The sequence below is a fragment of the Macaca fascicularis genome, chromosome 2 (genome assembly GCF_037993035.2).
Source record: "Macaca fascicularis isolate 582-1 chromosome 2, T2T-MFA8v1.1".
NCBI classification, from domain to species: domain Eukaryota; kingdom Metazoa; phylum Chordata; class Mammalia; order Primates; family Cercopithecidae; genus Macaca; species Macaca fascicularis.
The window spans coordinates 15,258,185-15,286,175 of record NC_088376.1 but is presented as its reverse complement, the minus strand read 5'-3'; the positions used below and the strand labels follow the sequence as shown (position 1 = coordinate 15,286,175).

Sequence of the window (27,991 nt, the reverse complement as noted above, 5' to 3'; positions counted from 1 at the left end):
TATTAATTTTATTTTTGCACTGTCTTTTTCTCTCACTAAAATTTAAGGTTGGGCAGTGCTATTAAAAGTGCAGCCCGTGAGCCCGCAGCATTAGCCTCACCAGGGTGCTGGTTAAACATACAAATCCTCAGACCTCCACCCCACACTTTCTGAATCAGAAACTCTGGGGGCACAGCCCGGGAATCTTCTTTTTCACAAACCTTCAAGCGACTATAAAGATTGTAGATTATATAGATCGTAGGGCCGCGTCGGCCTTGCAGGCGAGTCTCCAAGTGCATGAGCGGCGGAGCCCCATCACACGCATCAGCCTTCGTGAACCAGTGCGCAGCGCGCCTTACACGCGCACCCTCTCGGCGCTGGCAGCTGGCGCCCAGATCCCCCGCCTGGGTGGGGAGGGGCGGCCGGACGGGGCGGGCCGGCAGCTGGCGTCCCCGCCCCGAAAGCATTCGGCCCGCCGCGTCGAGCCGTCCTCTTTCCTTTCCTTCTCCCTCCCCTTTTCCCTTCCTTCGTCCCTTCCTTCCTTCCTTTCGCCAGGCGCGATGGAGCCGGGGCGTCGGGGGGTCGCGGCGCTGCTGGCGCTGCTGTGCGTGGCCTGTGCGCTGCGCGCCGGGCGCGCCCAGTACGAACGCTACAGCTTCCGCAGCTTCCCACGGGACGAGCTGATGCCGCTCGAGTCGGCCTACCGGCACGCGCTGGACAAGTATAGTGGCGAGCACTGGGCTGAGAGCGTGGGCTACCTGGAGATCAGCCTGCGGCTGCACCGCCTGCTGCGCGACAGCGAGGCCTTCTGCCACCGCAACTGCAGCGCCGCGCCGCAGCCCGAGCCCGCCTCCGGCCTCGCCAGCTATCCAGAGCTGCGCCTCTTCGGGGGCCTGCTGCGCCGCGCGCACTGCCTCAAGCGCTGCAAGCAAGGCCTGCCAGCCTTCCGCCAGTCCCAGCCCAGCCGCGAGGTGCTGGCTGACTTCCAGCGCCGCGAGCCCTACAAGTTCCTGCAGTTCGCCTACTTCAAGGCAAGTCCGCCTCGCCCCGTCCCAGGCCCCGGCCCCGGCCCCGCCCCTGACCCAGCCCCCAGGCCCTGGCCCCGCCCCTGCGCCCGGGACCGCGTTGCATCGCCAGTTCTAGACCTGGCTCCCTCCCACCCAGCCCTGCCAAAAGTCTCCCTCCAGATCCTGCCTCCTTCTTCATCTCAAGTAAAGATGAAAATGCCTTTTTGAACGCTAGCTCTAAGGCAGAGCATATGTACACAGAACGCAGCACAGCGCCAGGCACCCAACAAAGTGCCTGATAAATGTTCTCTGTTATTTGAGGGCAGACGCCTCTTTTCTGTATATACCATTAAAGCCAGTCGCCTTTTTTCTGAGCGGTGACTTGCGATAATAAAGCAGAAGACCTGAGGAGCCGACGAGTACCTTTTATTTTTATTTTTAGTTGAGACGGGGTCTCACTGTCGCGCAGGCTGGAGTGCAGAGGCACGATCATGGATGGCTCACTGCAGCCTTCACCTCCTCAGGCTCAGGTCATCCTCAACCTCAGCCTCCTGAGTAGTTGGGATTATAGGCGCATGCAACCCCACCTGGCTAATTTTTTTGGTATTTTTTGTAGAGACAGAGTTTCGCCACGTTGCCCAGGCTGATCTCGAACTCCCGGACTCGAGTGATCCTCCCACCTCGCCTCCCAGAGTTCTGGGATTACAGGCGTGAGCCATTGCGCCTAGCTGACTAGTTATTTTTAAAGAGAATGAAATTGAGGCCAGGGAAGAGCAGGGACTCCTTGCAAGGACACATCCCTGCTTGAAGGCGAACTCTTGCACCGTGAGTCATCAGGATTGGCCCTCTCCGCTGTTTCTTTCATCTAGAATTTAACACAGTTCACTGCCTCCTTTTAATGGCTGCTTAAGTTCTCTCTGTGATTGCTGACTAAAAATAGCCACAAATTGCAGTTCTCTATCCTATGGGTTCTTACGCTGAGGACCCACAAGTTTTAAGAATGGGTCGAATTCCCTGTCACTAGATAAAGAGGCTCTAGCTTGGTGGGTCTTCACAGAGTTTGGCTAAAAAAGCCCTCTCAAAGTCCAGGTTCTACTTCCTCTGAGAAAGATTTTAAAAGGAATATATTGTGTTTATTTTAATAACTACAAAAATAGATTCATGGCATATCCTAGACTCTTGAGGTAGAAGATTTTTCTTGTTTTTAAACTTTGTTTTCAGTCTCTGGACTGCAAGATCTGTTTTTCATATTTCCACCGAGACAGAGCCACGTGTATTTTGTGTTTATATGAGCAATAAAATAACACAAAACCCCAAAGAGGAGAAAAGCTGGGTTACTTCTATACTTCTATGCTTAGTTACAGTTTTATATAAAATATCAATTTTGTGAATGTTTGTTCTGGCAATTAAAAAATAAGCAGTTTTAAAATAGAAGCAGGGAGTGGGATTAATAATAAAATTCCAGACTGTTGAAAATGAGGGCTGGTTCAAACGAAGCATCATTTTTTAAGCTAAAAATGACTTATCTAATTCTTTTTTTGTATAGCTTTTGGCAAATACAGTCTGAACCAAATTTAGGTCACATAATCAAGAGGAAAACATTTTATTTTTAAACCTAGAGAATACTAGAAGCTCTGATTTCTTTAATATACAGATGAATTTGAACTGGTGATACAGGGAGGAGGGGAAGAACATTTTACTCAATATGACCATAAGGCATGGGTTTTCTCCTTCATGATGGTGGCCCCAAAAAGTTAGGATGGTCATAGCTTCTCTTCAAAACCCTTTACAGGTCTTGTAACAATCACTTAGTTGAAGGTCTGTAAAATATCCCCTTTTTTTGAGACACAGTTTCACTTTGTCACCCAGACTAGAGTGCAGTGACACGATCTTGGCTTACTGCAACCTCTGCCTCCAGGGTGCAAGTGATTCTTGTATCTCAGCCTCCTGAGTAGCTGGGATTACAGGCATGTGCCACCACGCCCAGCTAATTTTTGTATTTTTAGTAGAGATGGGGTTTCACCATGTTGGCCAGGCTGGTCTCGAACTCTTAACCTCAAGTGATCCACCGGCCACCCAAAATGTTGAGATAACAGACTGGGATTTGAGCCACTGTGCCTGGCCACCATCTTAACATTTTGAGATCTCTTAGAGGGCAGGAAAAAGCTAAGAATTTTATTGATAAACATGAATGTTACTTAATTATTTCAGTGGAAGATATAACTGAAAAAGTAATTTTTGGTGGAGATATTGTATGATTTATTTTTTCTCAATGATGTTTATGGCCTGGCATGATGGCTCATGCCTGTAATCCCAGCACTTTGGGAGGCCAAGGTGGGAGGATCTCTTGAGCCCAAGAGTTCAAGACCAGCCTGGGCAATATAAAGAGATCTCATTTCTGGCCGGGCGCGGTGGCTCAAGCCTGTAATCCCAGCACTTTGGGAGGCCGAGACGGGCGGATCACGAGGTCAGGAGATCGAGACCATCCTGGCTAACACGGTGAAACCCCGTCTCTACTAAAAATACAAAAAACTAGCCGGGCGAGGTGGCGGGCGCCTGTAGGCCCAGCTACTCCGGAGGCTGAGGCAGGAGAATGGCGCAAACCCGGGAGGCGGAGCTTGCAGTGAGCTGAGATCCGGCCACTGCACTCCAGTCCGGGCTACAGAGCAAAGACTCCGTCTCAAAAAAAAAAAAAAAAAAAAAAAAAAGAGATCTCATTTCTACAGAAACATTAAAAAATTAGCCGGGTATGGTGGCGTGCCCCTCTAGTTTCAGCTACTCAAGAGGCTGAGGCTGGAGGATCGCTTGAGCCCAGAAGGCCAAGGCTGCAGTGAGCTGAGATCTTACCACTGCACTCCAGCCTGGGTGACAGAACAAGACTCTTGTATTTAAAAAAAAAAAAAAAAAAAAGTGATGTTTACGTGTTTAAACTCTGTTTATGGATAGAGAGGAAAAGATGGGTGGCAGGCACTTACGTTCCACCTGGCACCTGAAGGCTGGAGATCGATATAGAGGTAGCTAGTGCACTGTGGTAGGACATGGGTAAATGCTACTCTGCTGTTGGAGTTGCAGTTCTCTGTTTCGGTGATTAAGGAGAAATGCCTCAGTTGATAACCGCAATAGCAGTGGTGGGTTCCGACTGCCAGAGGGAGGCGAGGAGGCTTGCATGTGTGCTTTTGTAGAAAAGGGCCGGGCTACTGGTGTGCAGCCTCAAGGGCATCATAGGTTTCTCATCACCAGCCTACTCTAGGTCCATGTCGTTAGCTTTCTTTGGGTTCTCTTCATGACTATCATCTTCCATGAAAAACTAATTTTTTCCATAGGCCAAGTAAAAAGTAGGCCCAAGCACTTCATCAAATCCTTAATGACTGTTGAGCTCTGACCTGGACAGAGAACACTGACTCACAGGCCCTCTTACCCCAGGCCTTGCCTGGCAGTGGCCTCTAATCTCCCCGGAACCACAGGGCCTGCCTCTGTGTCATGGCTGATTTAGGGTGGCTCATGCTGGTGACTGTCTCAGGAATCTAAGGCAGGGTGGTTCCCCACATCTCTACCGCCTTCTCCAAAATCTGCCTGGGGTCTGTCAGAGGTTTAGCCGCCAAGATGTGTCTCCATGTTCCAGCTGCAGAACCTGAGTTGAAGTAAATAAAATCACACTTTTCTCTTCAGGAAGAGTTTCTGTTTTGTAAAACTCACATCCTAAGTTAGAGGCCTTAAAATCCTACTCTGTGCCCGTCTTTCTTTTCTTTCTTTTTTTTTTTTTGTGATAAAGTCTTGCTCTGTCGCCCAGGCTGAAGTGCAGTGGCGCGATCTCAGCTCACTGCAACCTCTGCCCCCCTGGGTTCAAGCGATTCTCCTGCCTCAGCCTCCCGAGTAGCTGGGATTACAAGCACCTGCCATTGCGCCCAGCTAATTTTTGTCTTTTTAGTAGAGACGGGGTTTCACCATCTTGGCCAGGCTGATCTTGAACTCCTGACCTCGCGATCCACCCACCTCGACCTCCTAAAGTGCTGGGATTACAGGTGTGAGCCACTGCTCCCGGCCTCTGTGCCCCCTTTCTAAATGCTCTTCTGAGAATTAGCAACTCTGATTTCATTGGCAAATGCTTTAAAAGGCAGCATTCATACCCTCTCCCTTCCTTCTAGCTGAAATCCAGCCTTTTTCCAGCCAGGAGTATGAAGCTTTCTGTAGGGCTGTTTTAAAGGCAGCCCTGCCACAGACCACTAATTGGCATTCCCAAAACATCAGCATTGACATCTGGGAGTCTGCCCTCATCACCACCCACCACTTCTCTGATGTGGCCACTGCTATTGTCTCAAAATGACGTGGTTCCAATTCTGGGGCAATTCAGTACAGATATATGCCATCCTATGACTCTTAGAAATCTAGGGTATACCAAATATTCCTTTATTTTCTCTGTCTAAACCGAATTCCCTAATTCCTGCCTTGGAGCGTCCCTCTGGATTGGCTGAGTCTCTGTGCACATGCACAGGTGCCTGCCCTTCTCCCTACCAGGTTGTGCCAAGAGTCCATCAGTGTGGGGGGCCCTCTGGTTGGTGGTCATGCGTCCCCACAGGGAGGCCTCTGCATCCCTATTTGCCTGCCCTCCTGAGGCCCCCCCATAACATACCTGTTCTCCCTGAGGACTTCTGCTCTCTTGGACACTGCCGATAAGTGCCAGCCCTGAAACTCTGGGGCCCACAGGCCTGCTGCTCCCACAGATCCCAAGGGAAACTTTTTTCCTAGTCTGGGAGATTCCCTTTCTCCCTCTTCTTCCTCCAGGCCAGTCAGCTTCTTCCTGCAGCTCCTCCCTAATTTCTTTCTCTCCTCAAACCTGCCAGGTTCTTTCGGGAGGACAGGCTTTTTTCAAATGAATAATTTGCTGGTTCTGACCAGACACCTACCTTCCCTGAGGCAGTGAAACTCAGAATCATTGGCCCCCATTCAATGGAGAGAAGACTGAGGGGAAAAGAGAGGAAAATATAAATTAATTTTATTATATTTTATTGTCGTAATGTCATTATGTTCAAATCACAGACACTCATCGTGTCCTGCCTTGTCCTGAGGACAGTGTGAGGCCCTGGGAATCCAGACAATGAATGACACACAGCTGGGTAGGATCATAGTCTGATGGGGGAGATAGACATACCAGCTGAGATTGCAGGGTGGCGTAAAACGTGGGAAGACAGAACCCAGAACTAATACAATAGAGAGGCTCTTAATTGAGGCCACTAGGAGACAGGGAGAACTTAACAGAATATATGGTCCATGCAGGTGGGGATTTTTCTTTTTCCTGTTTTGCTTATTGTTATAGACCCACATCCTAGAAATGGTGCTCTTGTAATATGACATTTATTTGCTGCATGAATGGATGAATAAGTGAGGAGGTTAGCAGAAGGTCTGTGGGGGATTTGGGAAAACAATGTATTTGTCAAGTTTCCAGTGGGAAAGATTTGGTGCAGTCACACTGGGTAATTGGAGGAAAGTTTAAGAAGGTGGTTATTTACAAAGGCGTGTGCGGTACATGGGGAATCCACAGGGATAATGTTGAGCCCCAGGGCTGGTAGCAGTGGGATATGACCACCCCTAGGCCAAAAGGGGCAGGGGAGAGAGCAATGATTGAAACCAGGAAGGAGGGAGACTCTATGGAGAGGGTCACCTTGAGAAGAGCTGTGACCTTCAATTAGGGGACTTAGCAGCCCAAGTTGACTGTGCAGCGAGGGAACCAGGAAATGAAATAATATGACCTTACTCTCTTCCCTTCCTCAGTGTCCTGTTGGGGCTCCTCATGGCTGAATCTCTTTGGAAGCCAGAGGGCGAGGGAGTCTGTTGTTAGAGTCCACACAGGCCAGCCTCCTGGGGCATGGACAGGCATAGCCAGCGCAGAGTAGATTGGGAAAGGCAGACCGAGGCCATCTAGACAGTCGCTTTTAGGAAATCAACACTCATCTCGCAATGCCTGGACTTGGTCTTGAGGGTCCCTGGAAGTCACGGAACCTTTAGCTGGAAAAGTTATAGCAACACAAAGTTTCTGAAGGCCTGAGCAGATATTCTTGTTTTACAAAAATTACCACTCAGCATCCATGGAGTAGCTTTTATATTCTTTGTCCTTTTAGGCAAATAATCTCCCCAAAGCCATCGCAGCTGCTCACACCTTTCTACTGAAGCATCCTGATGACGAAATGATGAAGAGGAACATGGCGTATTATAAGAGCCTGCCTGGTGCCGAGGACTACATTAAAGACCTGGAAACCAAGTCGTATGAGGTATATTTGGATTTTTACGTGGCAATTAGTGGCAACCTGGACTGTTAAAGAAATGTCTCTCCATAAGCAGCTACTGATAGCTAAGGACCTCTAGTGATTTTTGGTGACATTTGCTGAATATTATGACAATAGAAATGATTGACTTTTAGCACAAAGTGATCCATTTAACAATGACATTTTGTATTCCGTGATGATTTTAAAAGCCATGTTCCCTTTAAATGCTACATTTTAGAAATATGGTCATTTAATCATTTAGTTTTAAGAGAGTAAAGACATCTTGGAAATCATCTAAAAATGACCAGGAACACAAGAAATAGAAACATAAATCTCCAGTTTTGATGAAGATTGAAATGAGAAGGCATATGTTTTTATATACACATGCACACAAACATGCCCCAAATATATTAAAGTGGAAGATAAAGACGAGTTAGGAAGGCTGATGTGACAAGAGTAGAGGATACTTAAAATCTGCGCATCTACGAAGAAGAGTTTTGATGAGAATTAGTCATAAGAACAACAATAAGAAAGAAGGATCTTGTCCTTTTGAGCACTCACTATTGTCAAGGTCTTCTGGAACTCAGGCACTGGGGGCCTGGGTAGCAAGCAAGGGCAGGGCATGGTTGAAAATGGGAATTTGGCTGGGCACAGTGGCTCACACCTGTAATCCCAGCACTTTGGGAGTCTGAAGTGGGTGGATCACGAGGTCAGGAATTCAAGACCAGCCTGGGCAAGGTGGTGAAACCCTGTCTCTACTAAAAATACAAAAAAATTAGCCGGGCATGGTGGCAGGCACCTGTAATCCCAGCTACTCGGGAGGCTGAGGCAAAGAGAATTGCTTGAACCCAGGAGGCGGAGGTTGCAGTGAGCTGAGATTGCGCCACTGCACTCCAGCCTGGGCAACAGAGTGAGACTCTCTCTCAAAAAAAAAAAAAAGAAGAAGAAAAAAATCTGCCCTCTTTATCTGAGGCCTTAAGCTTGGTGAAAATTCTAGGTCCAAGGGGGGCCCTCAGATACCCCCATTCAGGAAGAGCTGAGAAGGAACTCCAAATGGAGGGTCTCATGCTTATTCAGGGCCTTTCCTGGCCTCTGCAAGTTAGCAGGTTTTGTGTATATCCAGGATCTCTACTTATTTCTTGGAGACTAAGTTGCTTCCTTGGTCCTATTTATTTCTCTCTCTTTTTTTTTTTGAAATGAAGTCTTGCCCTGTTGCCCAGGCTGGAGTGCAATGGCACGATCTCGGCTTACTGCAGCCTCCACCTCTCATGTTCAAATGATTCTCCTGCCTCAGCCTCCCTTTATTTCTCTTCTAATTGAGTCTAATCAACAATTAGCAGAAAGTCCTTGAAGTTTCCACTATCTGGCACATGGTTGCCCTTCCTAGTAACTAGTGCTGAGGTATGGTGGCATTTCTGTTTAACTACTAATTAATTGTTGGAGGAAGTGGGGTGACAGACAACTGCACATGTGGTTTGTATCTGTGTCTCCACCTAAATCTCATGTTGAATTGTAATCCCCAGGGTTAGAGATGGGACCTGGTGGGAGGTGATTGGATCATGGGAGTGGATCGTTTATGAATGGTTTAGCACCATCGCCTCTGGGCTGTTCTCATGATGGTGAGTGAGTGAGTTATCATGAGACCTGGTTGTTTAAAAGTGTGTAATACCTCCCCCTCTCTTTCTTCCTTCTTCTCTGGCCATGTGAAGTGCTGGCTGCCCGTTTGCCTTCTGCCATGATTGTAAGTTTCCTGAGGCCTCCCCAGAAGCAGAAGCTGCTATGCTTCCTGTATAGCCTGCAGAACCATGAACCAATTCAACCTCTTTAATTTATAAATTACCCAGTCTCGAGTTTTTTTGTTTTTTTTTTTTGACAGAGTCTCGCCCTGTCACCCAGGCTGGAGTATAGTGGCACGATCTTAGCTTACTGCCACCTCTTCCTCCTGGGTTCAAGTGATTCTTGTGCCTCAGCCTCCGCAGTAGCTGGGACTACAGGTGTGTGACCACACCTGGTAATTTCTGTATTTTTAGTAGAGATGGGGTTTTGCTATATTGGCCAGGCTGGAGGTACTTCTTTATAGCAGTGTGAGAACAGACTAATATACCTGCTCTCAAACTTATATTTTTATTTTCGTTCCATTTTAAAAACCAGTTTTATCGAGGTACAATTTATTTACAATATATTTATCAGTTTTTAAGTGTATAATGCAGTAAGTGTTGACAAATACATCCAGTCCTGTAACTGCCACCATAATCATGACATAGAATATTTTCATCACCCCTGAACAATTTCCTCTTGTCCTTTTGTAGTCAAATTTTTGCTGTAACCCCTGACTCCTGGCAGCCGCTGATCTGATCTCTGTCATAGTTTTCCCATTTTCCTTGATTCAGATTATTATCAAGGGCCTGCTACTTTTTGAATTGAACTAAATAAGAAGTGTATCTATCATAAGCAGAGTAGAAAAATCTAGATATAAAGTAACTCACTGGTTGACTTCTTTAAGGGTCAGTGTGGCTTCAGAGCTAATGAGAGCAAACTTGGTGGTGGTCTTGGTTCCCTTTGAGAGCTCATGACTGTCTCCCTTCACACCAGGAGCGAGCTTCACTAGCTTCTCCGTGCTTTTCAGAGCCTGTTCATCCGAGCAGTGCGAGCGTACAACGGTGAGAACTGGAGAACATCCATCACAGACATGGAGCTGGCCCTTCCCGACTTCTTCAAAGCCTTTTACGAGTGTCTCGCGGCCTGTGAGGGTTCCAGGGAGATCAAGGACTTCAAGGATTTCTACCTTTCCATAGCAGGTTGGTGGTAGGTCAATAGGCTCGCTACTCCTATGGAATAGTCTTCCTTAGATGTCTGCTCTTTGCCTGCATGCCTTCTAGATGCCTGGAGTGGCCTCTGAGGAACTTTTGAGCATATTTATTAATGGGTAACTGAGGGTAGTCACCACCTGCATAGATAAACCTTTGACTTGGCAAGGGCTTCTAGTGAAATCACTGAGAGAAGGTTCAAGCACAGGCCTGCCAAGGTAGAATTCTGTGTCTGCCCTACTTACAGATTTCCTACAGGCATTTTGAAAAATAAAAATGGCCCAGGAGCACCTCAGTGACTTACATTACTGAGATAACTTTGACGATGGCAATTTTCCAACACATACAAAGGTAGAATGAACCTTTAAGTGGCTATCACTAAGGTAGCTTTTTGAAATTTTCTTCTCTGGTTATAAAACAATGTGTGCTCATTATAGGAAGTTTGGAAAACACAGAAAGGAAAAATGAAGAAAGGAAGAAAACATAAAACTCTACGCATAGGTAACCCAGATTTCTGTATAGTGCCTAGACATTTCCCAAGTGCATTTACTGGGCAGCATCACTCCAGAAACTGGGAAATGGCTAAGGGAGCTCTTTCCCAAAGTGGTTTGAGAACGCTGATCCTAGAACTGTGCCTCCCTGAAACAACTAGATAAGTAAAATCTGGACTGTACCTTGGATAAAGGCATCATATCTATGCACTTGTTAAATAAGTCTGGGAATGGGCTGAGCACTGTGTCTCCTTCTTGAAGAGTCATTGTGCACTTTAATGGTTAAAGGCCCTTAGAAATCCTGCAGTAGAGAAGCTCGTTTAAAGTTATTGAATCCAGGGTTTTCGGTTTTGTTTTTTTTTCAGTCACTTTTTATTCATTAATCTCTTTCTACAAAGTAGGGTTTTTTTTGTTTTGTTTTGTTTTGTCTTAAGAAAACTTTTTATTATGGCAAATTTCAAACATATACAAAAATCAGAGAGAAGAGTAAATAAACCACCATGTACCCATGACCCAGCTTCATGATTGTCAACTCATGGCCACTTGGGCTTCATCTAATTCCCACCTATTTTTCCTCTCATTTTTTTTTTTTTTTTTTTGAGACAGTCTTGCTCTGTCGCCAAGGCTCGAGTGCAGTGGCGCCATCTCGGCTCACTGCAAGCTCCGCCTCCCGGGTTCCCGCCATTCTCCTGCCTCAGCCTCCTGAGTAGCTGGGACTACAGGCGCCCACCACCACGCCCGGCTAATTTTTTTGTGTTTTTAGTACAGACGGGATTTCACCGTGTTTGCCAGAATGGTCTCGATCTCCTGACCTTGTGATCCGCCCACCTCGGCCTCCCAAAGTGCTGGGATTACAGGCGTGAGCCACCGCGCCCGGCCTCCTCTCATGTTATTTTGAAGCTAATTCCAGATGCCATATTATTTCATTTGTAATATTTCAGTATATACTTTTAGAAGGTAAGGACTCTTTGTTTTTTAAACATAACACCAAGCTATTACCCCTGTAAGAATTTTAACAATCATTATTTGATCTCATCATTAAATACCTAAACAGTATCCCAGTCGTTTCAGAAATGTCATAAATACATGTGTGTGCCTTTAATTTACCATTTGTTTGAGTCAGGATCCAATTAAGGTCCATCCATTGCAATGGGTTATCTTTTGAAAATTTTTATAGTGGTAAAATATACATAATATGAACTTTATTATTTTAGCCATCATTCAATGTACACTCCATGGCATTGACTACATTCACGTGATTGTGCAACCATCAGCACCATCCATCTCTAGAACTTTCTATGTTTCTCCAAATTGAAACTCTGTATGCAATAACTCCCCATTTCCCCTTGCCCCCTGCCACTGGCAACGGCCTTTCTACTTTCTGTCTTCAAGAATTTGACTGTTCTACATACATTACATAAGTGGAGTCATACAGTCTTTGCCTTTTTGTGACTGGCTCATTTCACTTGGCATACTGTCCTCAAGTTTCATCCATATTGTAGCAAGCTGGTTACGTTTTACATCTCGTTTAATCCGTAGGGCCATATCTTTTCCGCCTTGCTGTTGAGGAACCTGCATTTTTGTCCTGTAGAGATTCCCATGGTCTGGGTTTTGCTGACTGTATCCCCATGTTCCTCTGTCTTCTGTATTTCTTGTAAATTGGTGATTGGATGTAGAGGCTTGAATAGGCTCAGTTTGATTTTGTTTTGGGGGTTTTTTTTGATGGGAGTCAACTGCTTCATAGCTGATGCTGATGTTTCATCAGGAGGCACATAATGGCTGCGGTCTCTCTCCATCTATCTTTGATATAGCTAAGATATATGTGTATTGTAAATCAAAGAGTATCTGAGACAAGTCTCAATCAATTTAGAAAGTTTATTTTTGCCAAGTTAGGAATGTACTTGTGACATAGCCTCAGGAGGTCCTGACAACATATGCCTAAGGTACTCAGGGCACAGTTTGGTTTTAAACATTTTAGGGAGACATGAGACATCAGTCAATATATGTAAGATGTATATTGGTTCAGTCCAGAAAGGCAGAACAACCTGAAGTGGGAGGGGGTTTCCAGGTCATGGGTAGGTAAGAGACAAATGGTTGCATTCTTTTGAATTTCTGATTAGCCTTTCACTGAATATGCAATTTAGAGGAATAGCCATTTATGCTTTAGTCTGGCTTAGTGAAACGACACAGAAAAGGAAACAATTATATGTACATTTGTTCCACATGAGCAGAGGGATGACTTTGAGTTCTGCCTTCCTTTGTCCACAAAACTTCTTTGTGGGCAAATTATAAGAGAGGTTTGTGGCTTTTTTTTTTTTAATCTTTGTAGCTATCTTATTTAGGAATAGGATGGGAAACAGGTTTGTCCTACATGGTTCCCAGCTTGACTTTTCCATTTGGCTTAGTGATTTTGGGGTCCTGAGATTTATTTTCCTCTCACAGTGTAGATATATAGATATTTAGAGTTTCTTTAGTTTTTATTTTTTTGTTTGTTTGTTTTGTTTTTTGAGACGGAGTCTCACTCTCCCCCAGGCTGGAGTGTAGTGGCTCGATCTCGGCTCACTGCAAGCTCTGCCTCCTGGGTTCACACCACTCTCCTGCCTCAGCCTCCTGAGTAGCTGGGAGCACAGGCGCCCACCACCACACCCGGCTAATTTTTTGTATTTTTAGTAGTGATGGGGTTTCACCGTGTTAGCCAGGATGGTCTCGATCTCCTGACCTCGTGATCCGCCCGCCTCAGCCTCCCAAAGTGCTGGGATTATAGGCATGAGCCATCGCGTCTGGCCTTTAGTTTTTATTTTTAAATAATTTCAAACTTGTAGAGAAGACGGAAGAATCATACAAAGAACTCTCATGTACACCTTACCTAGATTCACCAATTTGTAACATTGATTGTCCCACATTTACTTTATTGCTCTCTCCGTATGTGCTGTGGGTATAATTATTATTGTTATTATTTTATTTATTTATTTATTATTATTTTTTGACATGGGGTTTCCCTCTTGTTGCTAAGACTGGAATGCAGTGGCATGATCTCGGTTCACCGCAACCTCTGCCCCCCAGGTTCAAGCAATTCTCCTGCCTTAGCCTCCTGAGTAGCTGGGATTACAGGCGTGCACCAACATGTCTGGCTAATTTTTATGGTTTTAGTAGAGACGGGGTTTCGCCACATTGGCCAGGCTAGTCTCGAACTCCTGACCTCAGGTGATCCACCCACCTCAGCCTCCCAAAGTGCTAGGATCATAGGCGTGAGCCACCACGTCCGGCCTATTTTATTTTGTTTTCGAGACAGAGTCTCGCTCTATCACCCAGGCTGTGGTGCAGTGGCGCGGTCTTGGCTCACTGCAACCTCCGCCTGCTGGGTTGAAGCAATTCTCTTGCTTCAGCCTCCTGAGTAGCTGGGACTACTGGCAAGTGCCACCACGCCTGGCTAATTTTTTGTATTTTTAGTAGAGATGGAGTTTTGCTGTGTTGGCCAGGCTGGGTTTGAACTCCTGACCTCAAGTGATCCGCCCGCCTTGCCCTCCCAAAGTGCTGGGATTATAGGCTTGTGCCACCGTGCCCAGCTGTGTATAATTATTTTTATTTCAGAACTATTTGGAAGTATGTTGCACATGCATTATTACTCTTTACCCCCCATAATGCTTCAGTTTACTTCCTAAGAACAATAATACTATCTAAATATCCATAGTAATTAATTTCAGGAAACTTAATATACTAGATACAATGCTTGTATTAATCTGTAGTTCATATTCCCCTTTTGTTAATTGTCACAATAATGTTCTTTCTAGCACCATTTTTTTTCCTGGTATAGTTTCCAGTTCAGAATCATGTTTCCTATTTATTTATTTATTTATTTATTTATTTTGAGACGGAGTCTCGCTCTGTTGCCCAGGCTGGAGTGCAGTGGCCGGATCTCAGCTCACTGCAAGCTCCGCCTCCCAGGTTTACACCATTCTCCTGCCTCAGCCTCCCGAGTAGCCAGGACTACAGGCGCCCGCCACAGCGCTCGGCTAGTTTTTTGTATTTTTTAGTAGAGACGGTGTTTCACCATGTTAGCCAGGATGGTCTTGATCTCCTGACCTCGTGATCCGCCCGTCTCGGCCTCCCAAAGTGCAGGGATTACAGGCTTGAGCCACCGCGCCCGGCCAGTTTCCTATTTATTTGTCATCTTCCTTTCGAATTCTTTAATCTGGAACAGTCCTTTGGCCTTTCTTTGTCTTTTTATGCCAATGATATTTTTTAAGAATATAAGCTAATTACTTTGTAAACATTCCTCAATTTGGGTTTCTATGATGTGTCTTCACAGTTACATTCAGGTTATGTCATTTTGGCTGGACCGGTATATAAATGTCCTCCTCAGGATATCACGTCAAGATATGTATGATGTTTGTTTGTACCCTTATTGTTGATGTTAATTTTTTGTTGGTGGTGGTAGTAAGTATGTAAGACTTTTTTGTTGGTGGTGGTAGTAAGTATGGAGGTGTGTTTTCAAAGTCAACCAAAGTGGAATTAATAGTTCAAAGAGTAAATGTTTCTGTAAATTAATTTTAGTGTTTTAAGGTATCATTTCGTACTACCTACCAGCAATGTTTGAAAGTACCTGTTCCTCCACAGTCTTACTTACAAAATGTGTGCAACCCTCCTGGAGTCTTTTGCTTCTAGCTGCATAAAGGGAGAAAAGGGAGGGAGCCAGGGATCATGTGGGAGGTCTTAGGGGTTAAGCCTGGAAGTAGCATTCCTTAATTGTTATCTCAACATGTCATTGGCCATGACTAGTCATATGGCCCCAACCTAGCTGCATGGGAAATGTAGTCTTTGACTATATTTAGGTTCACCTTACTCTCTTTCAAAGGCTATATAGATTCTATTATTTTTATATACTGTAATTTATTAATCATCCTATTGACTGGCATTTAGGTACTTTCAAGTTTGTTTGTTTGTTTGTTGTTTTAAACAGTGTTTATGTATGCCTATGTCTAAAGAAAATTTCCTAAAAGTAGACAGCTGGGTTGGAAAATATGTATATTTTAACCTTTGATAAATTTTACCAAATTGTTCTCCAAAAAGTTTGTTCCTGTTTTGCTTCCATCAACAGAATATGAGAGTGTAAATTTCACTGTTCTCTTCTTAATACTACATTATGAATTTTTAAAAATTTTGCAATTTAGTAGTTTAAATTATTTTGGGGGTAATTGTATTTCTTAATTACAAAAGAGGTGTAGCATCTCTCACAATGTTTTTTAGACATTTTAATAATTTCTGTTAATACCGTTTGGCCATTTATATAGTGGATGTTCATCTTATTGATTTGAAACAACTTTGTATATTAAAGATTTTCAGCTCCTTGTGGGTGTTGCAAATATTCTTCTTTTACCTTTTTCATTTGGGCAGGAAGCAGAAGTAGCGTATTAAGAAAATAATGGATTCACTGCTCTGAAAATTTTACGTTTTGTTTCAGATCATTATATAGAAGTTCTGGAATGCAAAATACAGTGTGAAGAGAACCTCACCCCAGTTATAGGAGGCTATCCAGTTGAGAAATTTGTGGCTACCATGTATCATTACTTGCAGTTTGCCTATTATAAGTGTAAGTAATCTTCTGTGTCATCTTGGGTGAGTCCTTCTAAGACTGTAAAATAGAAGTAATAACTCTTAGCTATGGCTGTTGAGAGTTCATCGAGGTCACACTGACAACTCTGGTGCCATGCTTTGTGCAAAAAGGCAGCATGGCTTAGTGATTCAGGGCAGAGCCTGTAACCACACTGCCTGGGTTCGATTTCAGCCTTATCACTTACTAGCTTCTCTGTGCTTTAGTTTCCTCATTGTGAATACAGATTGTAGTACTAACCTTATAGGATTGTCATAAGGACTAAATGAATTCATAGATGTGAAATGTCTGGGGTATTCCCCCCACACTGGCACATAGCAAACTGTGTGTTTGTTTTTGTTACCATTATTTGCCTTCCTCCTCATCACTGGCTTTACTTTTCAGACTGTTTGAGTTTCTTTTCTTTTCTTTTTTTTTTTTCTTTTGAGACTTGCTCTGTTACCCAGCCTGGAGTGCAGTGGTGTGATCTTGACTTACTGCAACCTCCACCTCCAAGGTTCAAGTGATTACCCTTCCTCAGCCTCCCGAGTAGCTGGGATTACAGGTGTGCACCACCACACCCAACTAATTTTTTGTATTTTTAGTAGAGATGTGGTTTCACTGTGTTGGCCAGGCTGGTCTTGAACTCCTGACCTCAAGTAATCCACCCACTTCAGCCTCCCAAAGTGCTGGGATTACAGGTGTGAGCCACTGCACCCATCGCCCTCCCTTGATCTGAAATGGGAGTTTCTCAATCAGAACGTTCTAGTGGACAATGGGAGGCAAACATGGGTGAGAAGGAAGTACAGAGTTAGACTTCAGAGGCTGTGTGTTTCGGCTTTTCCTCCTCTCCCTGTGCCTGACTTTGCCAAGTGCCACTTGTTCAAGCAGTGTGTCCCTTGGCAGTTCAGTTCCAAGCATAGAAGAATTATTAGGGACAGTGGCAGCAGGAATGCTTCTGCCCTAATGAAGTGCCAGGGTCTAGTGGTGGCAGCTTTCTGGCTAGAATAGATCCCCCGGGTTGCCCCTTCACTCCCTTTGGGAGTGGCTGGTCTCAGGGTGCCGTGGGAAAAGTGAGAGAGGTGATCTTGGCTTTAGCCCTCCTTTCCCACTGTGATAATTTTGTTTTTTGTTGGGATTCCTCATTATCTCACCTCCCATCCTCTTCAGAACACAGGGTGAGCCTTGCACCCTGAAGGTCAGAAAAAGAAAAAGAATATGTAGGCCGGGCGCGGTGGCTCAAGCCTGTAATCCCAGCACTTTGGGAGGCCGAGGCGGGCGGATCACAAGGTTAGGAGATCGAGACCACGGTGAAACCCTGTCTCTACTAAAAAAAATACAAAAATTAGCCGGGCGCGGTGGCGGGCGCCTGTAGTCCCAGCTACTCAGGAGGCTGAGGCAGGAGAATGGCGGGAACCCGGGAGGCGGAGCTTGCAGTGAGCCGAGATCGCGCCACTGCACTCCAGCCTGGGTGACAGCGTGAGACTCCGTCTCAAAAAAAAAAAAAAAAAAAAAAAAGAATATGTATTATATAAATATAAAAAGCCATAAGGTCTTCTAGCTCACTGAGCATGGCTTGGTTCTAAATGTATAAAGCTAGAACACTAGGAATTTAGAAGTATTCTGGACACATCCGGGCTCTGGCAGCTCCCTGGCCCTCTGAAATCCTCACATGCCCTGAAAATCGCCCTGCATAACGGAAACTGGCAAACACTTATCAACACTGGTAGACTGAGGCCTCTAGCCATGCTTGCTGCTTCCCAGGAAATCTGCTTTCGGGGATCAACAGTATGAATGAAATGTACTTCCTGAAATGAGATTCCTGAAAATCTGCCCTGTTTTGAATTTTTCCTAGACCGTCTACCACACTACATTGCTTGAGGGCAGGTGCTGGTGTTTATATTTGAAGAGTAAATGCCCCTAAAGGCTGGCTTTAAAGTAGTCATTACAGGAAACAGTCACTGGGTGGCACAATTTATTCATACCCAAGCTTTGGCTACTCTGGCCAACCACAGCTTTAGCAGAGGTACTGTTGTGTAAATTAGAGTGGAATGTGCCGGAATAAATACGAGGGGCTTTGTGTCTCATCACCTCTTCCTTCTTATCCTGTACTCCCAAGACAAATCCCAAGCCCTGCAAAATCCCTCTGCTGAAGGTACTGTCTTAGGTGGGCAACACCAAACAGAGAGGTTGGAGGTGGGAGTTCTATCCTCAGGAGGTGTCAAAACCAGGCGGTTTTCCAAATCCCCTCCAGCCCAGAGGCTCCACCATCCTTTGGGTTTTCCAGGTCTGGTTTAGCCGTAGGGGAGCTAACCTAGATCTGGAGACTGTGGCCCCATCCAGATGGGATCCAGATACTCTAGGCCCCAAATGAGAAACCTGTTTACTGAGCACATCCTCCCTATCTCCCTCAGCCCCAGGACAATCCAGCTTTTTCCAGCTCCTTCCAGGCACCTGAGACCAGCTCGGGTCACCAGAGCTGGAGGTGGAACATAGGCATTTCTCCGTAGGTATGTGCCTAACTAGAACTAAGTTTCAAGCCTGGCTTCTAGGCTACTGTGGAGACCCCATCTGTGGCGTGCCCACCCAGGGCTGCCAGTCGGCCCCAGGCTCTCTGAAGGAAGGACAGTGGAGAAGGGGCTTGTTCATATGACCTTTTGTTTAGAAGCAGAACCAGTGAGAGGAATTATAGGGCGTGGTTTGCTGATGTCTTCATTTGTCTTTTCTTCCCAACCCCAGTGAACGACCTGAAGAATGCAGCCCCCTGTGCAGTCAGCTACCTGCTCTTTGATCAGAATGACAAGGTCATGCAGCAGAACCTGGTGTATTACCAGTACCACAGGGACACTTGGGGCCTCTCGGATGAGCACTTCCAGCCCAGACCTGTAAGTCTGGTGCACCACACCTTCCCTTTTCTCTTCATTCTCGCCTTCTGGAGACTACCTTGTACCTTAAGAGAAAGGGTTATTTTGAAAATAAAGGGGCTGGGCACGGTGGGTCACGCCTGTAATCCTGGCACTTTGGGAGGCCGAGGCAGGCAGATCATGATGTCAGGAGTTCGAGACCAGCCTGGCCAACACAGTGAAACCCCGTCTCTACTAATACAAAAATTAGCCAGGCGTGGTGGCACGCGGCTGTAGTCCCAGCTACTTGGGAGGGTGAGGCAGAAGAATCACTTGAACCCGGGAGGCAGAGGTTGCAATGAGCCAAGATTGGGCCCCTGCCCTCCAGCCTGGAGATAGAGCGAGACTCTGTCTGAAAAAAAAAAAAGGAAGTAAAGGAAAAGTCATTTTTTTCTGTAGTTTTGCGCGTGCGTGTGTTGTAACATTTTACTGCTTCATTCTGATTTCTGAATCTGTAAAAACTCTACAAATTTCGATCATTGCAGAAATATTTTACTTGGAAAGCAAAATTCTCTCATAATCCTACACCTTCTCACTCTCTCTCTTTTTTTTTGAGACAGATTCTTGCTCTGTCGCCTAGGCTGGAGTGCAGTGGCGTGATATCGGCTCACTGCATCCTCCGCCTCCTGAGTTCAAGCCTCCCGAGTAGCCTCCCGAGTAGCTGGGATTACAGGCATACACCAACACATCAGGCAAATGTTTGTAGTTTTAATAGAGATGAGGTTTCGCCGTGTTGGCCAGGCTGGTCTCGAACTCCTGACCTCAGGTGATCTACCCACCTCAGCCTTTCAAAGTGCTAGCCACTGCGCCCAACCTGTGCCATCTCTTTATCCCCTGCTTTAAAGGTATATATTTACTCATATATATAGTAAATATTTGTGTATTTTTATAAAAACAAGATCATATTTACATAGTCTTACAACTTTTTGCAACTTTCTTTGTCTTTCTAACAATTAGTCGTGAATATTTCTCCATGTCACATCCATGTAACTTCTTAATTATTATCCTTTAACAGCTCCCTGGTAGTCTCTTTTGTGGATGGACCATCATTTAATTCCCTTGATAGGCAAACTCACCACTTAGCATGTGTTGTTAGCAAACCCCATTCATCATATATTACTTTCAAAAGATTTTTCCTAATTGATCTTTGCTCTTTACTTGTATTTTCATTGGGATTTCTATATGCCATCTTGATTTTCATAAATTTGTCTTCCACTGAGGGCTGGCCACTCTTTTTTTTAAAAAAATTGAGATATAATTTATATAGGATAGAATTCACCATTTTAAAGCATACAGTTCAGTGGTTGTTAGTATATTCAGAGTTGTACAGCCATTACCACTATCTAATTTTAAACATTTTCATCACCTTAGAAAAACCCCATATCCTGTTCCTCCCTCCTCCCAGTTCTAAGATGAAAACGTTGGTCCTATAAACTGTTCTCTGTTGTGTCTGAACAGGAAGCGGTTCAGTTCTTTAACGTGACCACACTCCAGAAGGAGCTGTATGACTTTGCTAAGGAAAATATAATGGATGATGATGAGGTGAGTTTTCATGCTTAGCACATGTCTGGTGGCTAAAAGAAAATATTGCTCACATCTTTGTTAAAAATCACTGGAAGGCCGAGTCCTCCCTGAAGTAAGAAACAGAGGGGACCTTGAGAAGAACAGTTACTGTGGGTGTTTCAATGACAGCCAGAACGCTGGCATGGGAAAGAGCAGCTTTCTAGGAAACCCAGGCAGGAGTGCCACATTTCCTGATAGTGAAACGGGTGTGGGGCGATGCTCCAGGAATTCACAGTGGTCACTCTTCATCTTTGCACTTTATATAAAAACGGTGAATTTTTAATTGCTCAGCACTCTGAAGATACATGGATACTCCCACCCCAATTTTTCTATTAGACTATTGCTATAATTATTTTTTCTAAATTGCATCTTTACTGTAAGCATTTTCTCATTCTCTAGAATTGCTTGAAATTCCTGATTTCACCTTACTCAGCTGACCCGTTTTCTGACCCCGATTCATCTGGTTATGGAGTGGTCATTTTGTGGTGGGGCAGCCTGGTCACAGAAAAGCCATCATTAGCGGTAGTATTTAGAGAGATGTGTTTGGAACAAACAGGAAAATGCTTACTGAGAAAGCTGGGGACGTGTCAGCTATTGGAGCTCTGAGAGAGCTGTGAGCTTGCTCTGGTCTGATCCTTCGTTTTGTAGATGAGGAGCATGGGGCCAGCAAGTTTCCTGAGCCTCCAGGTCTGCTCTTCCTATACCCTGGTTTTAGGTGAAGCACCTCTGAATAAGACGTCTTCATGGAATTTGTTTTCTGTCTACAAATATGTGTGGGATGAACTCATCACTGGTATTAAACAACTGAGCCTCAGTTCTTTATCCATAAAATGGGAATAATAATACTGCCCTCCCAGGGTTGGAGAATAAAATACTGTGTTGCATGTGGAAATGCTTTCTAAACTGGAAAGTGATGCACATGCCTGTGTCTTGGGTTGTGTATCCTTGAAGCAGAGCCTGAGACAGGATCCCAAGATGCCACCGGGGCCATTCCCCCACTCCCTAAAGGGAGGAACACCAGCCAGATACCAACAAGATTGGCCACTGTGGTTTGGAAAGTATAGCAGAGGCTGGGTGTACTGGCTCACGCCTGTGATCCCAGCATTTGGGAGGCCAAAGCAGGTGATTGCTTGAGTCCAGGAGTTCAAGACGAGCCTGGGCAACATGGCGAAAACTTGTCTCTACAAAAAATACAAAAAAATTAACTGGGTGTGGTGGAGTGCACCTGTAGTCCCAGCTACTTGGGAGGCTGAAGGAGTCTGGGGAGGTTGAGGCTGATGTTGCGCCATTGCACTCCAGACTCGGCAACTGGAGTAAGACCCTGCCTCAAAAAAAAAAAAATAAAAGGAAAGTATAGAAAAATATATTTAGAGGCAGGGCACGGTGGCTCAAGCCTGTAATCCCAGCACTTTGGGAGGCCGAGACGGGCGGATCATGAGGTCAGGAGATCAAGACCATCCTGGCCAACATGGTGAAACCCCATCTCTACCATCTCTACTAAAAAAATACAAAAAAACTAGCCGGGCGAGGTGGCAGGCGCCTGTAGTCCCAGCTACTCGGGAGGCTGAGGCAGGAGAATGGCGTAAACCTGGGAGGCGGAGCTTGCAGTGAGCTGAGATCTGGCCACTGCTCTCCGGCCTGGGCGACAGAGTGAGACTCCGTCTCAAAAAAAAAAAAAAAAAAAAAAAAATATATATATATATATATATTTAGAAAAGGTAGGAGGAGTTGAGTTCCCAGTTATCTAGAGGCAGGCTACCATGGATGTTTTGGTATATATCTTTCCATTGTTTTTTATTATTAAAGAAAAAAATTTTATAGTTTTAAATTTATGTTTTTCTATATATTTATTATAAACTCAGCTATAATTATGTCTCATGACTTTTTCACTTGATATTATAATATGAGCAGTTTCTCTTGTTATATTTTTCTAAACCAGCTTTATTTAGATGTTATTCACATACAGTAAAGTGCTCCTTTTTAAAGTATATAATTCAGTGGTACTTACTGTATCCACAAAATTTTGCATCCATCACTGTTATTTAACTTTAGAACATTTTTATCGCCCCCAAAAGAAACTCCATCGCTAAGTCACTTCCCATTTCTCCTCCGGGCCAACGTTCCCACTCCTGCCTCCACCTCTAGCCCCTGGAATATCCTAATCTACTTTCAGTTTCTGTTGATTCACCTGTTGTGGCCATTCCATATAAATGGAATGTGGTCTTTTGTGAGTGGCTTCTTTCACTGAGCATATATTTTCAAAGTTCAGCCATGTTGAACATGTTACCTGTAAAATTTCCTTTGTACTACCAAGTAATATTCTTCTGTATGGATATATCACATTCTGTTTATACTTTCTTCAGTTGATGGATGTTTGGGTTGGTTCCACTTTTTGGCTATTTTGAATAATGATGCTATGACCATTTGTGTACAAATTTTTGTTTGAACATAAGCTTTCCAGTTTTTTTTTTTATACCTAGGAGTATATACATAGGTATCATGTTAGGCCATTTTTGCATCACTGTAAAGAAATACCTGGCTGGGTGCAGTGGCTCATGCCTGTAATCCCAGCATTTTGGGAGGCCAAGGCAGGAGGATTGCTTGAGCCCAGGACTAGCCTGAGTAACATAGTGAGACTCTGTCTCTACAGAAAATTTAAAAATTAGCTGGGCATGGTGGCACAGGAAGTGTGGCAACGGCATCTGCTCGGCCTCTGGTGACGTCTCAGGAAGCTTATGGTCATGGCAAAGGGGGAGCTGGCATACGTCACATGGCAAGAGCAGTGCCACACTCTTTTAAACAACTAGATCTCGTGTGAACTCAGAGTGAGAACTCACTTATTATCATGAGGAGAGCACCAAGACATTTTTGAGGCATCTGCCCCCTGACCCGAATACCTTCCACCAGGCCCCACTTCCAACACTGGAGATTACATTTCAACTTGAGATTTGGAGGGGACAAATATCCAAACCAAATCAGGTACATACCTAGGAATGGAATTGCTGGGCCATCTGGTAACGGTTTAACCTGTTGAGAAACTGCCAAACTGTTTTTCAAAGTGGCTGTACCATTTACATTCCCATCAGCAGTGTATGAGAGTTCCAACTTTGCAATGTCTTCAACAAAACTTAATATTGTTTTTTTTATTAATAGCCATGCCAGTGGATGTAAGTAGTATTTCATTGCAGTTCCAACTTGCACTTTGTTTGTTTGTTTGTTTTGAGACAGAGTTTCACTCTTATTGCCCAGGCTGGAGTGCAATGGTGCGATCTTGGCTCACTGCAACCTCTGCCTCCCAGGTTCAAGCAATTCTCTTGCCTCAGCCACTGTAGCTGGGATTACAGGTGCGCACCACCATGCCCAGCTAATTTTTTGTATTGTTAGTAGAAATGGGGTTTCACTATGTTGGCCAGGCTGGTCTCGAATTCCTGACCTCAGGCGATCCACCCGCCTCAGCCTCCCAAAATGCTGGGATTACAGGTGTGAGCCACTGCGCCCAGCTTGATTTGCACCTTCTTAGTGACTAATTATGTTGAGCATCCTTTCATGATTGGCCATTTGTATATCTTTGAAGAAACGTCTATTCAAATCTTTTGTCCACTTTAAAATTGTTATTTATCTTTTTATTATTGTGTTGTAGAAGTTCTTTAGATATTCTAGTTATAAGTTCCTTATCAGATATATGAATTGTAGATATTTTCTCACAATCTGTGGGTTTTTTCACTTTCTAAATGGTGTCTTGAAGCACAAGTTTTCAAATTTGATGAAATTCAATTTATCTGTTCTTTCTTTTGTTGCTTTTGTTTTGTGTGTTATATCTAAGAAACCATTGCCTAATCCAAGGTCACAAAGATTTACTCCTGATTTTTACTGCTATGATTTTTATAGTTTTATCTCTTGCATTTAAATTTACAACCCATTTGAGTTAATTTTATGTATGATATTAGGAAGAGGTCTAGTTTCATTCTCTTGAACGTGAATAGCCAGTTGTTACAGCACTATTTGTTGAAAAGACTTTTTCACCATTGAATTGTCTTGGTACCCTTGAAATAAATCATTATTTTGTCAAATGCTTTTTCTGCATCTATTGAGATGGTCACATGATTTTTGTTTCCCTTATTAGTTAATATTCATTATAAACATGACTTTTCAGTGACTACTATTATATGATACAGAATTTTTAGAAATATAGCCTTTTTGTAGGCATTTAGTTTGCTTCTAACTTTTTTGCTTTTACAAATAGCATAGCAGGGACTAAATTGTTTACTTCTTCTCTAATCATTTCCTTAGAAAAAATTCCCAGTGGTGAAATTCCTGGTCTAAGGCTGTGAACACTTTGAAGACTTCTGATGTATAAGAACAACATATATAGCAAATCGTATATATTAGAACACGAAGAGATTTTTCACAGGATTCAGTAAAGCTCTCTCATGTCACAGATAAGGAAACAAACTCAGAAAGATAGAGTGCCTTGCTCATAGTCACACAGAGGGTTAGTAATCATCTAATGAACACACCAAGCTTATTGCAGGCTTTAAAATTCCTAGGATTCTTGGATTTGGCACTTTCAAGATAAAAGGACTTTGTTGAAGGTTCTGGAGTAGTTTGCTTATTAATTGAGGCTTTAGAATTGTGAAAGAACTAATCCATCTCTAAAGAATGAACCATTTTCTTACTATATACCAAATTATGGCAAGTAATACTCTGAAATGAAAATATAACCAAAATCATAAAATTCTTAGTTTAATCCTTCCATTTTCCAAAGGACATACTACTACTTTACCTGCTGATATGTGTGGCATTCTTCCTTATTATCTTTCTGGCATTGAAATGTGTATAAGCACTCCTGAAAGTCTACACACTGGTTCAAAATTTTGCAGAGGTTTATTACAGTTTCAGAAACTTTTTAAAACAGGCTGAAATAGATGCTTCAGGTTTCAAGTTCTGATGGTTGTTTGCTTCAGGAAAGTCCAAAGAAACAGAATATAATTTGTTGGAAGGATTTATTGAGGGAGTGCTCTCAGGTAAGAACAGAATGAGGGTCAGAGGAAGGAGCTCAACAAAGATGTGGTCTCAGCTGGAGTCAAGCTTCGCCTGCTCCCACGGGGGACTCTGGAGCATGAATTGCACCGCAGAGTTGTTCCTGCCTTTTGTAGTCCCCCTTATCAGTCTGTCATTCATTCTTTGTTGTCAGGAGGGGCTGGTGTGTAGCCTCTCTGGCAAGACTGCTGTTGTTTTTTTGTTGTTGTTGTTTGGCCAAAAGCAATTGCCCAGAGATGGGGCAGCTGCCAGCCATTAGCAAACAGCCCTTGCCGGAGTTGGGGATGGGTGCGCTGGGAAGGAGATCTGAGTGAGGCCCCAGCAGTATTCACTACAACAGCCATGCAGGGGATGCAGTTCTTTCCTCTGTGCTGCCTCGGGCACTCGTTACTAGTGAGCTAAAAGCAAGTAATACCATCATCCCACAAGTCACAACAGACACACAGCAGGATATAGTAACTCCCTAAGCAGAAGTTGTGGCTATACACATAATCCCTCTACTATGCTGTGTTTTCCTTTTGGGGTCTAGAAAGCAACTGAAAAACACTTTTTCCAAGCCATAGTGTTCTACTGTTACAATTTGAGTTTCTAATCTCAGGCATGACATAGTAGAAGTATTTGATGATAATACTAAGACTCCCATTTGTGTCTCATGTACTTGATAGGTTTTCCAGTTATTCCCAAATGCTGCAAGATTTGTATAAATTTCTCTGTGTTAAAACATCAAAAGGAGCCAACTCTGGCCTGGGATGGTGAGCTCAGTGAAGGGGTCGAGCTTTAGCAGGGGTGGTGGGGCCGGTCTGTGCTGACTCTTACGGAAGGTGCCTCAGCCTTGGTCATTCACTCATTCTCTGCAGAAAAGAGAAAGGGTGTCATCAGCTGGTGGTCCAGGAGGGTTATAGGAGAGAAGTCAATGCGGAGAAAGAAATTGGGAAGGGTGCTGGGCTGCTTCAAGTTGAAGTGTAAGGCTGATTGCAGGAGGGAGCAGGTGAGCTCCTGGTACTGACACTGGGCAAGTGGATCCCACTGTCCCTGTGTGTCTCTCCTGTAAGAGGGGTGATTGCTTCAGTCATACCAGCAATATGTATGCATGCACTCAATCATTCATTCTTCAACATATTTATTGAGCACCTTCTGTGTGCTGGGCTCTGGAGAAGAAGAATCAACCCAGGCCCTGGTCCTTGAGAAGTTTGTGTTCTGGTGGTCAAGGCAGAAAGGGAACAGATAGAAAGTGTTTCTGTGGGAGACCTGCACGTGAGAGGGGAGGAAGAGGAGTAGGCAGAGATGCACACAGGAGGGGCACTTGGTAGAGCTGTTCACAGGCTGGGCTGTCTGCCTCACACAGCATGTTGGCGGATCTCGCAGAGCACTTGTTAGCAAGTTCAAATGGAGTGAAAGCCGAGGTCCCCTCCACAGGGAGAAATCAGGTCCTCTGGGCCCCAGACCAGCAGAGGAAACCTGTTTCAGCCAAAGCAGACAGTGGCAATGGCCTCTCGGGATACTCTTTCTGCTCATCAGCACTTTTAAAAGTCCAATGAGCCCATTTAACAAAGTTGTCCTGTTGTCTCTCACAGGGAGAAGTTGTGGAATACGTGGATGACCTCTTAGAACTGGAGGAGACCAGCTAGCCCACAGCAACCAGACTTCCTGTTGACGTTCAGGAAACACAGATTCTTCGTCCTTTTCCCAACAGCCCAGGCTGTTGATACCTCAGAGCCTTCCCTTTACTCTCCGAAGTGAACGGGAAGCCCCCATCTCTCTCACTACATGTCACCAGGGGTGAGCCTGCCTTTCCCGTCTTCACACCTGCCACCTCGTGTTCACACCTATCTTTCTTACCTTCTTTTTGAGATGGAGTCTCGCTGTGTCGCCCAGGCTGGAGTCATTTGGCACGTTCTCGGCTCACTGCAACCTCTGCCTCCTGGGTTCAAGCGATTCTCCTGCCTCAGCCTCCCAAGTACCTGGGATTACGGGCATGTACCACCACGCCTGGCTAATTTTGTATTTTCAGTAGAGACGGGGTTTCGCCATGTTGGCCAGGCTGGTCTTGAACTCTTGACTTCAGGTGATCCACCTGCCTTGGCCTCCCACAGTGCTGGAATTACAGGTGTGAGCCACCGTGCCCGGCCTCTTTCTCACCTTTACACCTGTCTTCTTATCCTCACATCTGTTTTCACACCTTCACCCCTGTCTTTCTCATGTTCACACTTGTCTTCCCTGTGTTCATGCCTGACTTTCTCACCATTTTGGTTTGAAGGACAGTCTTCTCTGGCTTGTTTTTTTGTTTTGTTTCTTTTTTTTTTCCCCAGAAAATCAGTATTATTTTTTAAATAAGAAAAACCTTCCTAAAA

The 27,991-nt window shown here is 44.5% G+C and overlaps 1 protein-coding gene across 1 annotated transcript; it reads left to right on the top strand.

Annotated features, from left to right (window-relative positions):
• The first annotated feature begins 523 nt into the window (after positions 1-523).
• CRTAP (cartilage associated protein) lies at positions 524-27,991 on the top strand. The gene is made up of 7 exons (XM_005545529.5): positions 524-1,010; positions 7,103-7,252; positions 9,873-10,044; positions 16,006-16,134; positions 18,874-19,019; positions 20,496-20,579; positions 27,215-27,991. Exons 1-7 carry the CDS (start codon positions 540-542, stop codon positions 27,266-27,268), a joined length of 1,206 nt encoding a protein of 401 aa, XP_005545586.1. The 5' UTR covers positions 524-539; the 3' UTR covers positions 27,269-27,991.